At 37.8% G+C, this 12,459-nt stretch overlaps 1 protein-coding gene across 1 annotated transcript in view; it reads left to right on the forward strand.

Moving 5' to 3' along the window:
• Positions 1–6,365: 6,365 nt before the first annotated feature.
• The window catches only part of LOC102404920 (sodium/hydrogen exchanger 2-like), a 61,226-nt gene continuing 55,132 nt past the window's right edge, over positions 6,366–12,459 (forward strand). The window contains exons 1-3 of the mRNA XM_044936482.2: positions 6,366–6,547; positions 9,676–10,139; positions 10,665–10,915. Coding sequence (XP_044792417.2) covers positions 6,373–6,547; positions 9,676–10,139; positions 10,665–10,915 — 890 coding nt within the window. The 5' untranslated portion in view covers positions 6,366–6,372. The remainder of the gene's footprint in view (positions 6,548–9,675; positions 10,140–10,664; positions 10,916–12,459) is intronic.

The raw sequence follows: 12,459 nt of genomic DNA on the forward strand, positions 1-12,459 counted from the left end.
GCCCTTCTCCAGTCTTTATTCATACTGTCAACCAAAAAATTATAGTCACAACCTGAAAATAGAAAGTTATTTTATTTGATGGCAATATTTAGGACTCTGAGCCTGAAGACAGCATCTCAGTAGCTCTGAGGAAACTGCTCCAAGGAGGCAGGGGGGAAGTCAGACTATATACAAGTTTCCAACAAAAGGAGTAGGTAGTCTGAGCATCAAAGATCAGGTATCAAGGAATTTAGCATGCTATGTATGGGGAAATGTAAGCCTCTGGGCTCATCAAATTCATTCCTTTCCTATGCACTTCAGCTACCTGGGGCCAGTCCTGTTTCCTTGTTCACCTCTTTCATTCACCCAGCTCCTCAGCAATCACTGTCAGGGGGTGGCAGCATCACCTGGATAGCAGTTTGGGGAACCTCATTCACATTTGGAGGCTGGAAATTGCTGATGGCTGTGACATTTCTTATTTATTAATATGGCAGGAGATATTTTCATTCCACAGTACCTCTTATTTAAGATGCATTCACCTTTTTTTTTTTTTTTCTTTCCTGGAATTTGCCATGATATTTCTCTGGTTGCTTATGTCTCTATTTTGCTTTGCCAGTGAATCTTAGGATTTTTTTTTTTTTTTTTTTTTTTTTTTTAGCTATCTCCAACTTTTCCTCCTTTGAGTCTCAGTTAAGATTTTTTCCCCAGGACATTGTCTCAGTATTCTTTCTTCTTTTAGTCTGGATTAAGAACCTTGATTCTGTGCTCTCATGTGTTTTGTACTCCCCCAGTATCTAATTGTATTGCATTAGGATTGCATTTTTAATTTGTATCTCTCATTAGTCTGCAGCACAAAGGCCAAACCTATATTGCAAGTATTTAGCATCATATGCCTAGTACCTAGCATCAAACACATAATGGACACTAAATAGACAGCTATTGGTTGTATATGTATTGTTGAATGAACCTCACTTATTTTATTCTAATGAGCTTAGTTGTTTATGTGCTTATTTTCCCCTTTAAATCATAAGTTTCTTGATTGCAAGAAATTAGTGTTATTCCTCATGTCTACAGCATGAAGTTCTATACCCACATAGTATAAAAAGTACATACAAGACACAAATGATTTTGAACACTTAACATTATTTTTGAAAAGGAGTAAATAGAACTTCACAAAGGTTAAGTAAGCTAACTAAGGTCAACTAGGATCTAAAGATGAGACTAGACTCCAGTCTCCTAATTCATAGTTTGTTGATCTTGTATATTTACCAAATCCTCTGAGTTCAATGATTTATCCTATGCCACAAATTTAAGTTAACAATTACCTTCTTTATAGATTTATACTATATAAGTCTTAGTAACAATGGACTACAGAATTAAATATTTGTCTTTTAGTTTTTAAAAGGAAGGGAATATCTATCAAATACATGCATGGACAATTATCCCCCCAAAAATTAAAAACAAAACAAAACAAAACATAAAACCATGCATCAACCAAAACTTGTTCAACAATATTCATAGCAGCCTTTTCCACAATAACCAAAACTAGTAACAACCCAAATGTCCATCAACATAAGAATAGATGAATTGTGATGTATTTTACAGTGAAACATCACTTGGCATTAAAAAGTACTAAACTACTGATGTGTATAACAACATGACTAATTACCATGCTGATTGAAAGAAGCCAGACACAAGACAGTACATACTGTATGATTTAATTCATATACAGTTCAAGAATAGACAAAAAGTAATAAAAACACCTATTTCTGCTTTATTGACTATGCCAAAGCCTTTGACTGTGTGGATCACAATAAACTGTGGAACATTCTGAAAGAGATGGGAATACCAGACCACCTGACCTGCCTCTTGAGAAACCTATAGGCAGGTCAGCAAGCAACAGTTAGAACTGGACATGGAACAACAGACTGGTTCCAAATAGGAAAAGGAGTACGTCAAGGCTGGATATTGTCACCCTGTTTATTTAACTTATATGCAGAGTACATCATGAGAAACGCTGGGCTGCAAGAAACACAAGCTGGAATCAAGATTGCCAGGAGAAATCTCAATAAGCTCAGATATGCAGATGACACCACCCTTATGGCAGAAAGTGAAGAGGAACTAAAAACCTGTTGATGAAAGTGAAAGTGGAGAGTGAAAAAGTTGGCTTAAAGCTCAACATTCAGAAAATGAAGATCATCGCATCTGGTCCCATCACTTCATGGAAAATAGATGGTGAAACAGTGGAAACAGTGTGAGACTTCATTTTTTTGGGCTCCAAAATCGCTGCAGATATTGACCGTAGCCATGAAATTAAAAGACGCTTACTCCTTGGAAGGAAAGTTATGACCAACCTAGATAGCACATTCAAAGGCAGAGACATTACTTTGCCAACAAAGGTTCGTCTAGTCAAGTCTATGGTTTTTCCTGTGGTCATTTATGGATGTGAGAGTTGGACTCTGAAGAAGGCTGAGTGCCAAAGAATTGATGCTTTTGAACTGTGATGTTGGAGAAGACTCTTGAGAGTCCCTTGGACTGCAAGGAGATCCAACCAGTCCATTCTGAAGGAGATCAGCCCTGGGATTTCTTTGGAAGGAATGATGCTAAAGTTCAAGCTCCAGTACTTTGGCCACCTCATGCGAAGAGTTGACTCACTGGAAAAGACTCTGATGCTGAGAGGGATTGGGGGCAGGAGGAGAAGGGGACGACAGAGGATGAGATAGCTGGATGACATCACTGAGTTGATGGACGTGAGTCTGGGTGAACTCTGGTAGTTGTTGATGGACAGGGAGGCCTGGCGTGCTGCGATTCATGGGGTCGCAAAGAGTCGGACACGATTGAGCAACTGAACTGAACTAAATCTATATTGAGAAAAGAATGGTGCTTGTCTGTGTGTTAAGGTGAGGATAAGCTAAGAAGTAGCATGAGACAAAGGTCCAATATCTTCCTTGAGTGGTAGTTATAAAGGTGTATGTAAATTGCCAAAACATGAAGCTGAACATTTAAGAACTATGCATTTTATTAAATATAAATTATACTTCAATAAAAAGAGAAAAGAATGGAGAGGTGCTTTTCTGGGAATAATCTTTCATTGATTCTAAAATCTCATTATGTATCTCTTTTAAAAAAGGCTAGACTTGATAATGAGGGAGAAGGCAATGGCACCCCACTCCAGTACTCTTGCCTGGAAAATCCCATGGACGGAGGAGACTGGTAGGCTGCAGTCCATGGGGTCGCTAAGACTCCGACACGACTGAGCGACTTCACTTTCACTTTTCTCTTTTCATGCACTGGAGAAGGAAATGGCAACCCACTCCAGTATTCTTGCCTGGAGAATCCCAGGGACGACAGAGCCTGGTGGGCTGCCGTCTATGGGGTCGCACAGAGTCGGACATGACTGAAGTGACTTAGCCTAGCATAGCATAGACTTGATAATGAGAAGGCTAGACTTGATAATGAGGGACACCAATATTAAGTTTTTGTTGTTCAGTTGCTCAGTCGTGTCCAACTTTTTACGACCCCATGGACTCCAGCACACCAGGCTTCCCTGTCCTTCACCATCTCCTGGGGCTTGCTCAAACTCATGTCCATAAGATTACTCCAGAACTTGGTCTAGTGGAAACCTGAAAATAATTACTAAGAATAGTGTGTGAGTGTGTGCTCAGTCATATCTGACTCTGTGTGATCTCATGGACTGTATATAGTCTGCCAGACTCCTCTGTCCCTGGAATTCTCCAGGAAAGAATACTGCAGCAGGTAGCAATTTCTTACTCCAGGAGATCTTCCTTACCCAGGGATCAAACCCATGTTTCTGCGTCTCTTGCACTGACAGGTGGATCCTTAACCACTGAGACACCTGTAATGGTTAGTGCAAATTTGCAATCTTTGATCTGAAAATAAAGTAAATAGCTAAATGCTGTGTATAGAATGATGATAAATAAAATTGCAGATGGAAAACTTTACAAGGATATTAAATTTTAAGTTTTCAAGATTTTTAGTTTATGCCCCACTTTAAAAAAAAAAAAAAAAGATTTATTTTTAAGACGACTGCTCATTGACATATTAAAAGCATATATATTGGTGAGACTGTGTCTTCAAAGTATTCCTTTTTTGTTGAAAAATGGGTCACTGATTTATCATTAGTTGTTAGGTTAGATGGTGTTAGGCAACAAAGGAAAAATGGGTCATTGATTTAACTAATACCCTCGGGCTCCCATATTTTAATTACCTGTGTTCTCCGTGAATAGTTAACAATGGTAGCAGTCCCACATCCTGTTTTGTGAAATATTTACTTACTTATCTCAGCCTTCATTTCTTCTTTCTTTTTTCCCTTCCTTGCTTCCTCTTTTTCTATGCATGCATATTTATATGTAGTTTTTGCTTTCTATCAGAAAGGCAAGTGTGACTATTATTAAAACAAGAATTTACTATTAAATCATTTTCCCACTTTTACTATATAATTTTGCTGTATTCTGTGCACACACACACACAAAAAGAAAAACACTTTTATTTGGTATCATAAATATCTATATTTGCCATTATGCTCAAAATGTACATCACTTTAAAATAGACTCATCAACATCCTCCATGAATTTTTTTAATTGCATATCTTTATTCCAGAAAAACACCTATTTCTGCTTTATTGACTATGCCAAAGCCTTTGACTGTGTGGATCACAATAAACTGTGGAACATTCTGAAAGAGATGGGAATACCAGACCACCTGACCTGCCTCTTGAGAAACCTATATGCAGGTCAGGAAGCAACAGTTAGAACTGGACATGGAACAACAGACTGGTTCCAAATAGGAAAAGGAGTACGTCAAGGCTGGATATTGTCACCCTGCTTATTTAACTGATATGCAGGGTACATCATGAGAAACGCTGGGCTGGAAGAAGCACAAGCTGGAATCAAGATTGCCAGGAGAAATCTCAATAACCTCAGATATACAGATGACACCACCCTTATGGCAGAAAGTGAAGAGGAACTAAAAAGCCTCTTGATGAAAGTGAAAGAGGAGAGTGAAAAAGTTGGCTTAAAGCTCAATATTCAGAAAACGAAGATCATGGCCTCTGGTCCCATCACTTCATGGGAAATAGATGGGGAAACAGTGGAAACAGTGTCAGACTGTATTTTTTGGGGCTCCAAAATCAGTGCAGATGGTGATTGCAGCCATTAAATTAAAGGACGCTTACTCCTTGGAAATAAAGTTATGACCAACCTAGATAGCATATTCAAAACAGAGGCATTACTGTGCCAACAAAGGTCCGTCTAGCCAAGGCTATGGTTTTTCCAGTGGTCATTTATGGATGTGAGAGTTGGACTGTGAAGAAAGCTGAGCACCGAAGAACTTGGTGTTGGAGAAGACTCTTGAAAGTCCCTTGGACTGCAAGGACATCCAATCAGTCCATTCTAAAGGAGATCAGTCCTGGGTGTTCTTTGGAAGGACTGATGCTAAAGCTGAAACTCCAGTACTTTGGCCACCTCATGCGAAGAGTTGACTCACTGGAAAAGACTCTGATGCTGAGAGGGATTGGGGGCAGGAGGAGAAGGGGACGACAGAGGATGAGATGGCTGGATGGCATCATCGACTGGATGGACATGAGTTTGGGTAAACTCCGGGAGTTGTTGATGGACAGGGAGGCATGGCGTGCTGAGATTTATGGGGTTGCAAAGAGTCAGACACGACCGAGCAACTGAACTGAACTGAACTATCCTGCTCTTAAATACTAGGTCCCTTATTCACACTAAAGAAAAGGTTTTTCTCCTGGAATTTTTAGGAGTAGATTATTTAATTTTTTCAACCCCTTCACCTCTCTCTGTGGAAACAAGGAGGTCTAATGTTTACCGATTTACCCAAGGGGCAGCTGGAATTTGACATCCTAGTTAGGATTCTCATATATACAGTCCTTGATAGTCTTTGGAGATTTGGAAATTCTTCTTGAATAGTTTTCCATATCCTTTATGAATTGGAGTTATCTTATAGTAAGAAAATAGATTCCTAAGTGGACAGAATACAGTTCCAGCAGTTTTCTTCCCCTGGAATTTAGGACTGGGGGTAAGATCCTTTTCTATGTCAATCAATGAATTTGTTCCTGTTTCCTCCCTTTGCTAGCTCAGGTTCTAATTTCATTCCAGGGCATCACAGCCCAGCATTTCTCTTCTGGGACTCCACGGAGCTGCTGAAATTTTCATTGATCATTAAATACTAGCCAGAAAGACTAAGGGTCAAGGACAGCAAACCGCATTTGTCAGCAGCTGCAGCTGGAAAGGAGATTAAATACTTAAGCAAGCACAGCTGGCAGAGCTGGTGATGGCTCACAGGCTGGGCCTCCTGTTGCCTCTGCTGCTGGGTCAGATCTGCTCCCAGCTTCTGGGAACCTCTGGGAATAGCATGCTGCACTACTGGAACCTGAGGGCAGAAAATGGCAGCTGGGGATCCAAAAGAATTCAGGATAATGTCTCGGTGGCATCTGCTCACACACTCCTCTTCTCCCTGGATTACCAGCATGTGCAGACTCCTTTTGAGATCACACTCTGGATTATGTTAGCCTCTCTGGCAAAGATAGGTAAGTGAGGAATTTCCCGAGGCTTTCCCAGGGAGTTGCCTAATAGGGACAGTGGGGCATGGAGTGGGTGGGGGGATCTCAGGGCTTTTCCAGATGTTAAGAAAGGCACCCTTTTCCTAATAGAACAGAGAAAAGCAAACTGGAATATCTGCCTCCTGTTCTCTGCCAAAATGATCTTTATCTTGATAGCTCAAACCTTCTTGCAGTGATCATGTTCAAATGTTGGTGGTCTCCCAGTGGGAGGAGGCAAGAATAGGCCCAGCAAAGGGATTTAGAGTGCAAAGTATCCCAGTTGTTCAAGGATTGAGCAGACAAGGCATAATTTTAAAAGGGAGAGCAGAGAAATCTAAATAGAATGATTCTAATTGATCTGAGTCTTTAAACAGCATTTTTTCCTCACAGAATGCTTGCTATAGTTGCCAGGTAGTAACAAAGTGGGACAAGTCCATTTTATATTTTTTAAAAGATAAGCCTTTATGCTGTTGCTCAGAATTTGAGAGAAAACACAAACTAAGACCAGATCCAGTAAGAAAAGAACTGTTATATTTTAACTATTTCAACTTTACGAACACCCTGAATTTCTAGCTTTATTATTCTCCTAAGGGGATTTATTCCATTTTTCTTTTTACCTTCTTTAATAATTTATCAGACCTTTGCCTTGATGGAGTTAAAGTATTTATGATAACGTTATCATTTTTCTAGGTTCAGAACAAAAGCAATGTCAGGAAAACTTCAACGTCTATAGAATTTTGTTATTTTAAAATGAATTTCTTCTAAAATAAATCATGTTCAGCATTTCAAAGTTTTATTTAAGTGACTTTATATACTAAAGCTTTACTATTCATGAAATATATTATTTAATGATGATACAAAAAATCCATAGATTCATAGCATGATAGGTTGTCAGAGCTGGAAAAACCCTTAGAAATCATCCTCATCCAACTTTATTTTGTAGATAGGAAATTTGAGGCCCAGGAAGAGAAGATGCTTTGTGAAGTTCAAAAAAATGGAACTAGAATGCTCATTTACATACCTCCTTGATTAGAAGTACATACTGTCTTGGGTGATAATAAAGAACATTTGTGAATTCTTTTAAATTATTAGGGTTAATAATTAAGGTTATTAGGGTGCAGGTTCTTTTAAATTATTTTTGTATTATTAGATATGTTGATTATATTAAATCTTCTAATTAAATTTTAATTTCAGGATGATAGGGCAAAGGGACTTCCCAGTAGTCTTCCATTCCCATTTGTTAAAGTAGGAATTTATTGAACCATCACTGACAGATAATTTTTTTCTGTGACCTTGTAAGAGAATGTAAATTTAAAAAGCTAACCAAATAAATAAATTAATTAATTAAAAAAGCCTTCCTTGTAAGCAATCTTTCAACACATATATTTTTTAACACATTTTATGTGTGAAGAATTATATTGGGGCCAGGGGCTACAGTGATGAATAAGGCCCCATCCTTCCCATGAGAAGTTTTCAAATTATTTCAATGCCTAGAGAAAATAAGTGATTCTGTAGAGGATAAAGAAGGACACATCATGGTTTAGTGGAAAGATAAAATTACTATGAGCTATTTAAAATTTACTCAATTTAGGAGCCAGTGCCTGGCACATAGGCAATCAATAAGTATGTGTTAGATAAGTAAAGTACTTCTTTGTCTCATATTTTTCATTTTTAATATGAGAATAACAGTATTTACATTGTTATGCTGGTATGATGGGCTTCCCTGGTGGCTCAGATGATAAAGGGTCTGCCTGCAATGCAGGAGATCTGGGTTAGATCCCTGGGTCAGGAAGATCCCCTGGAGAAGGGAATGACAATACACTCCAGTATTCTTGCCTGGAGAATTCCATGGACAGAGGAACCTGGTGGGCTACAGACCATGAGGTCTAAAGAGTTGGATACAACTGAGTGACTAACACTTTGCTGTTGGTTTGATGAGAGAATCAAATAGAAGCATATAGGTGAAAGCACTTTTGAAAATATTTCGAAATAAACTCTAGCATAGGAACCAACTGGCTTTCTGTTCTAAAATGTGTTTATTATTTATTTGATAAGTATCTGTTGAGCTATTTCTATGTGCTATCAATGTGCTAGGGATTATTGTAAAAACTATGCTCAATCCTTGAGAAAATTGTAGTCAAATTAACTAACAAATGTATTAGAAAAGGATCTCAGCAGTGTATTGGTGAGGACAGGATTAGACAGGAAGGAATGGATTAGCTCAGATGGTCATTAAGGTCCTTTCTATAATAGAGAAGATTGATGATAATTAGAGTAATTTTCTGTAAGCTTCATTGAAGCTAGAGCATGATGATGTGGAATATAATGTGGGCAGAGGAAAAAGAATACAGGATAAAACAAAGAACTGCTGCCATGTAGGTTGCTAGAGATGACTGTATTTCCCTCATGGGAAGAAAGAGTAATATCATTCTATGAGAAACAAACTTTATAATTGGGATTGCATTTTGATAATTCAGTAGTATGCATTTATGTAAGCCCATATATGTCAATCAGACTAAGTGACAGTTTGGGGTAATTATATGAACATTGAGCTAAAAGTCAAGATACCTGTCTGGGCTGTCATCCCACCTCCCCCACATACTTACTGTTCAGCCATGAAAAGTAGCTTCATTTCTTTGGCCTCAGTTTCCTTATGAATAATTATGATTCCTTATGAATGAAGAATCAGTTATGATTACTAAAGCCCTTTTCAACTCTTATTATTCAAATCAGACATTTGAATTATGGTTATCATTTCTATATTTTTGAGTTTCTGATGTCTTTGACTATGATCATGAGAAAAGCAGAAGAACATTGCAAGCTGATAAGTGTGTTGTTTCTATTTTAAAATACATACTCATATTTGAAAATGATTCAGTGGGCATATGAATAAACTTGCTGTTAATTGTGAATATTTTAATTCTATTAGTAAATATTTTCCATTGTAAAGGAAAGTGTCTTCACTCATGCCTCTGCATCTTTATTAAGTCATTATTAAAATGTAAAATGACTGAGAAGCTATTTTCCTGAAATCATAAGACTTGACAAGAAGGCTGACATATAGAGATGATTGATAATAAAGATGTTTACTAGTCTATCTTTTTTCTCTTTTCTAGGATTTCATCTCTATAATAAGATACCTGCAGTTGTACCTGAAAGCTGCCTTTTGATATTTGTAGGTCTCATCATGGGAGGACTAATTTACAGTTTAAATGACAAATCCCCACCAGTCATGAACAGTGATATATTTTTCTTGTATTTACTTCCACCAATAGTCCTTGATGCAGGATATTTTATGCCCAGTCGGCCATTTTTTGAAAACATAGAAACCATTCTGTTGTATGCTGTAGTTGGAACAATGTGGAATGCATTTGGAATAGGCCTTTCCCTCTATGGCATATGTCAGGTGAAGCTCTTCAACCTTAAAGATGTGTCATTGCTCCATAACCTTTGGTTTGGTAGTTTGATTGCTGCAGTAGATCCTGTGGCTGTACTCTCCGTATTTGAAGAAATTCATGTGAATGAAAAGCTTCACATTTTGGTGTTTGGAGAATCCCTCCTTAATGATGCTGTTACTGTTGTAAGTATCCCAGACACGAGTTCTCATGGTAATTAATTAGGTTCCCTTATGCTCACCCTTGAAATTTAAATAATAATTTAATTCTGGTTTAGACCATGATTCAGCAATTTAGTCCTAGGAATAAGGTTATGAATTTAGATAATATGATTTACTCACCATTAATATGTTTTCAAAAATAAAAATACTTCTTTGATACTATACTAACCTTTATCAGTTTATTAAGAGAAAATTAGGGTATGCCTTCTAGAGGTCACAGTCTTCCTAGTCATGTTACAAGAATATTTTAGCCATGAAGGATATATTCACAGCCCATCAGACAATTTTCAAACAGAATCATGCATAATTTAATACTGATCTGTAGAAATATCTTTTGATATAAGGAAGCTTTCTAGGAACTCATATTGGGAAGGAAATGGGGAGTTGAAGAACTTCAAAGTTGAGAAATTTCAAATTATAAGGGCATAAATTGAGACCTTTCTGATTGGTAAATTCACTCTAATCTTTTTTTTTTTTTTTTTAATACAGGTGCTCTATAAGCTGTTCAAATCTTTCTCTGAAATGCCATCTATCAAATCATTGGACATTTTGGCTGGGATAGGAAAGTTTTTTTTGGTTGGAATAGGAGGCATTTTCATTGGGCTCTTGTTTGGCATGATTGCTGCCTTTACCACACGCTTTACCAAGACCATCCGAGTCATCGAACCTCTCTTTGTCTTCTTATACAGTTATCTCTCCTACCTGACAGCTGAAATGTTCCATCTCTCAGGTATTGTGGCGTAAGTATCTGGACAAGTCTTTGATCTATTGAATTTCTTTTAGGAATTGTTTCTTATTTTCCACTAGAAATCTAGGAAACTGCATTTCCTAAATATGGAAGGTGACTCTCCATTTATGTTCTTCAAGGATTTCCTGTTACCTCTAATAGTCACTTAGTCATAGGACTGCAAGTGTTATTGTTGTCAAGCTCATGGACTCCCTGTAGAGATTAAATGGCTACATCTCAACTACCCTGCCTGTGTTGGGATTGCGGGTCAGTATGACTTTCATTGCATAACAAAAATGCTGAGAATTTGGCGTGAGGCTACCTAGAGCACTCCTCTCTTTGCAGGGGAGAATCATTCGCCTAATGGATTAGTGTATCTAAATCCAGTAACATTCCAGTGGTAAGTACTTAGATAGCACACTATATAAATAAACTTGGCATTAGCTCTTGTATAGACGGATTTTCTGCCATAACAAATAACTTTATGACTTGTTTTGTAAACCATATGGCATATGCTACATTTTTCTCTTCTCTATCACTGGCATTTAACCAATGATGATAGTACCTCATATCTAGCTTATAAGGCTAAATGCCCATATGGTAAGTATTAACACCTAAATGCTTTTGTGTTAGGGTTTAGATAGATCACTCCATTCTGTGTTTTTAAAAGAAATGGAATGCATTATCTTTTTCAAATGACACATGTTTTCTGAAAGCTCAAAGAGAAAAAGAAAAAAGAAAAGATTGATTTTTTTTAATTTTATTTTTTAAACTTTACATAATTGTATTAGTTTTGCCAAATATCAAAATGAATCCGCCACAGGTATACATGTGTTCCCCATCCTGAACCCTCCTCCCTCCTCCCTCCCCATTCCATCCCTCTGGGTCGTCCCAGTGCACCAGCCCCAAGCATCCAGTATCGTGCATCGAACCTGGACAGGCAACTCATTTAATACATGATATTTTATATGTTTCAATGCCATTCTCCCAAATCTTCCCACCCTCTCCCTCTCTCTCAGAGTCCATAAGACTGTTCTATACATCAGTGTCTCCTTTGCTGTCTCGTACACAGGGTTATTGTTACCATCTTTCTAAATTCCATATATATGCGTTAGTATACTGTATTGGTGTTTTTCTTTCTGGCTTACTTCACTCTGTATAATAGGCTCCAGTTTCATCCACCTCATTAGAACTGATTCATATGTATTCTTTTTAATGGCTGAGTAATACTCCATTGTGTATATGTACCACAGCTTTCTTATCCATTCATCTGCCGATGGACATCTAGGTTGCTTCCATGTCCTGGCTATTATAAACAGTGCTGTGATGAACATTGGGGTACACGTGTCTCTTTCCCTTCTGGTTTCCTCAGTGTGTATGCCCAGCAGTGGGATTGCTGGATCATAAGGCAGTTCTATTTCCAGTTTTTTAAGGAATCTCCACACTGTTCTCCATAGTGGCTGTACTAGTTTGCATTCCCACCAACAGTGTAAGAAGGTTCCCTTTCCTCCACACCCTCTCCAGCATTTATTACTTGTAGACTTTTGGATCGCAGCC

The sequence above is a fragment of the Bubalus bubalis genome, chromosome X (assembly GCF_019923935.1).
Source record: "Bubalus bubalis isolate 160015118507 breed Murrah chromosome X, NDDB_SH_1, whole genome shotgun sequence".
Taxonomy (NCBI): Eukaryota; Metazoa; Chordata; class Mammalia; order Artiodactyla; family Bovidae; genus Bubalus; species Bubalus bubalis.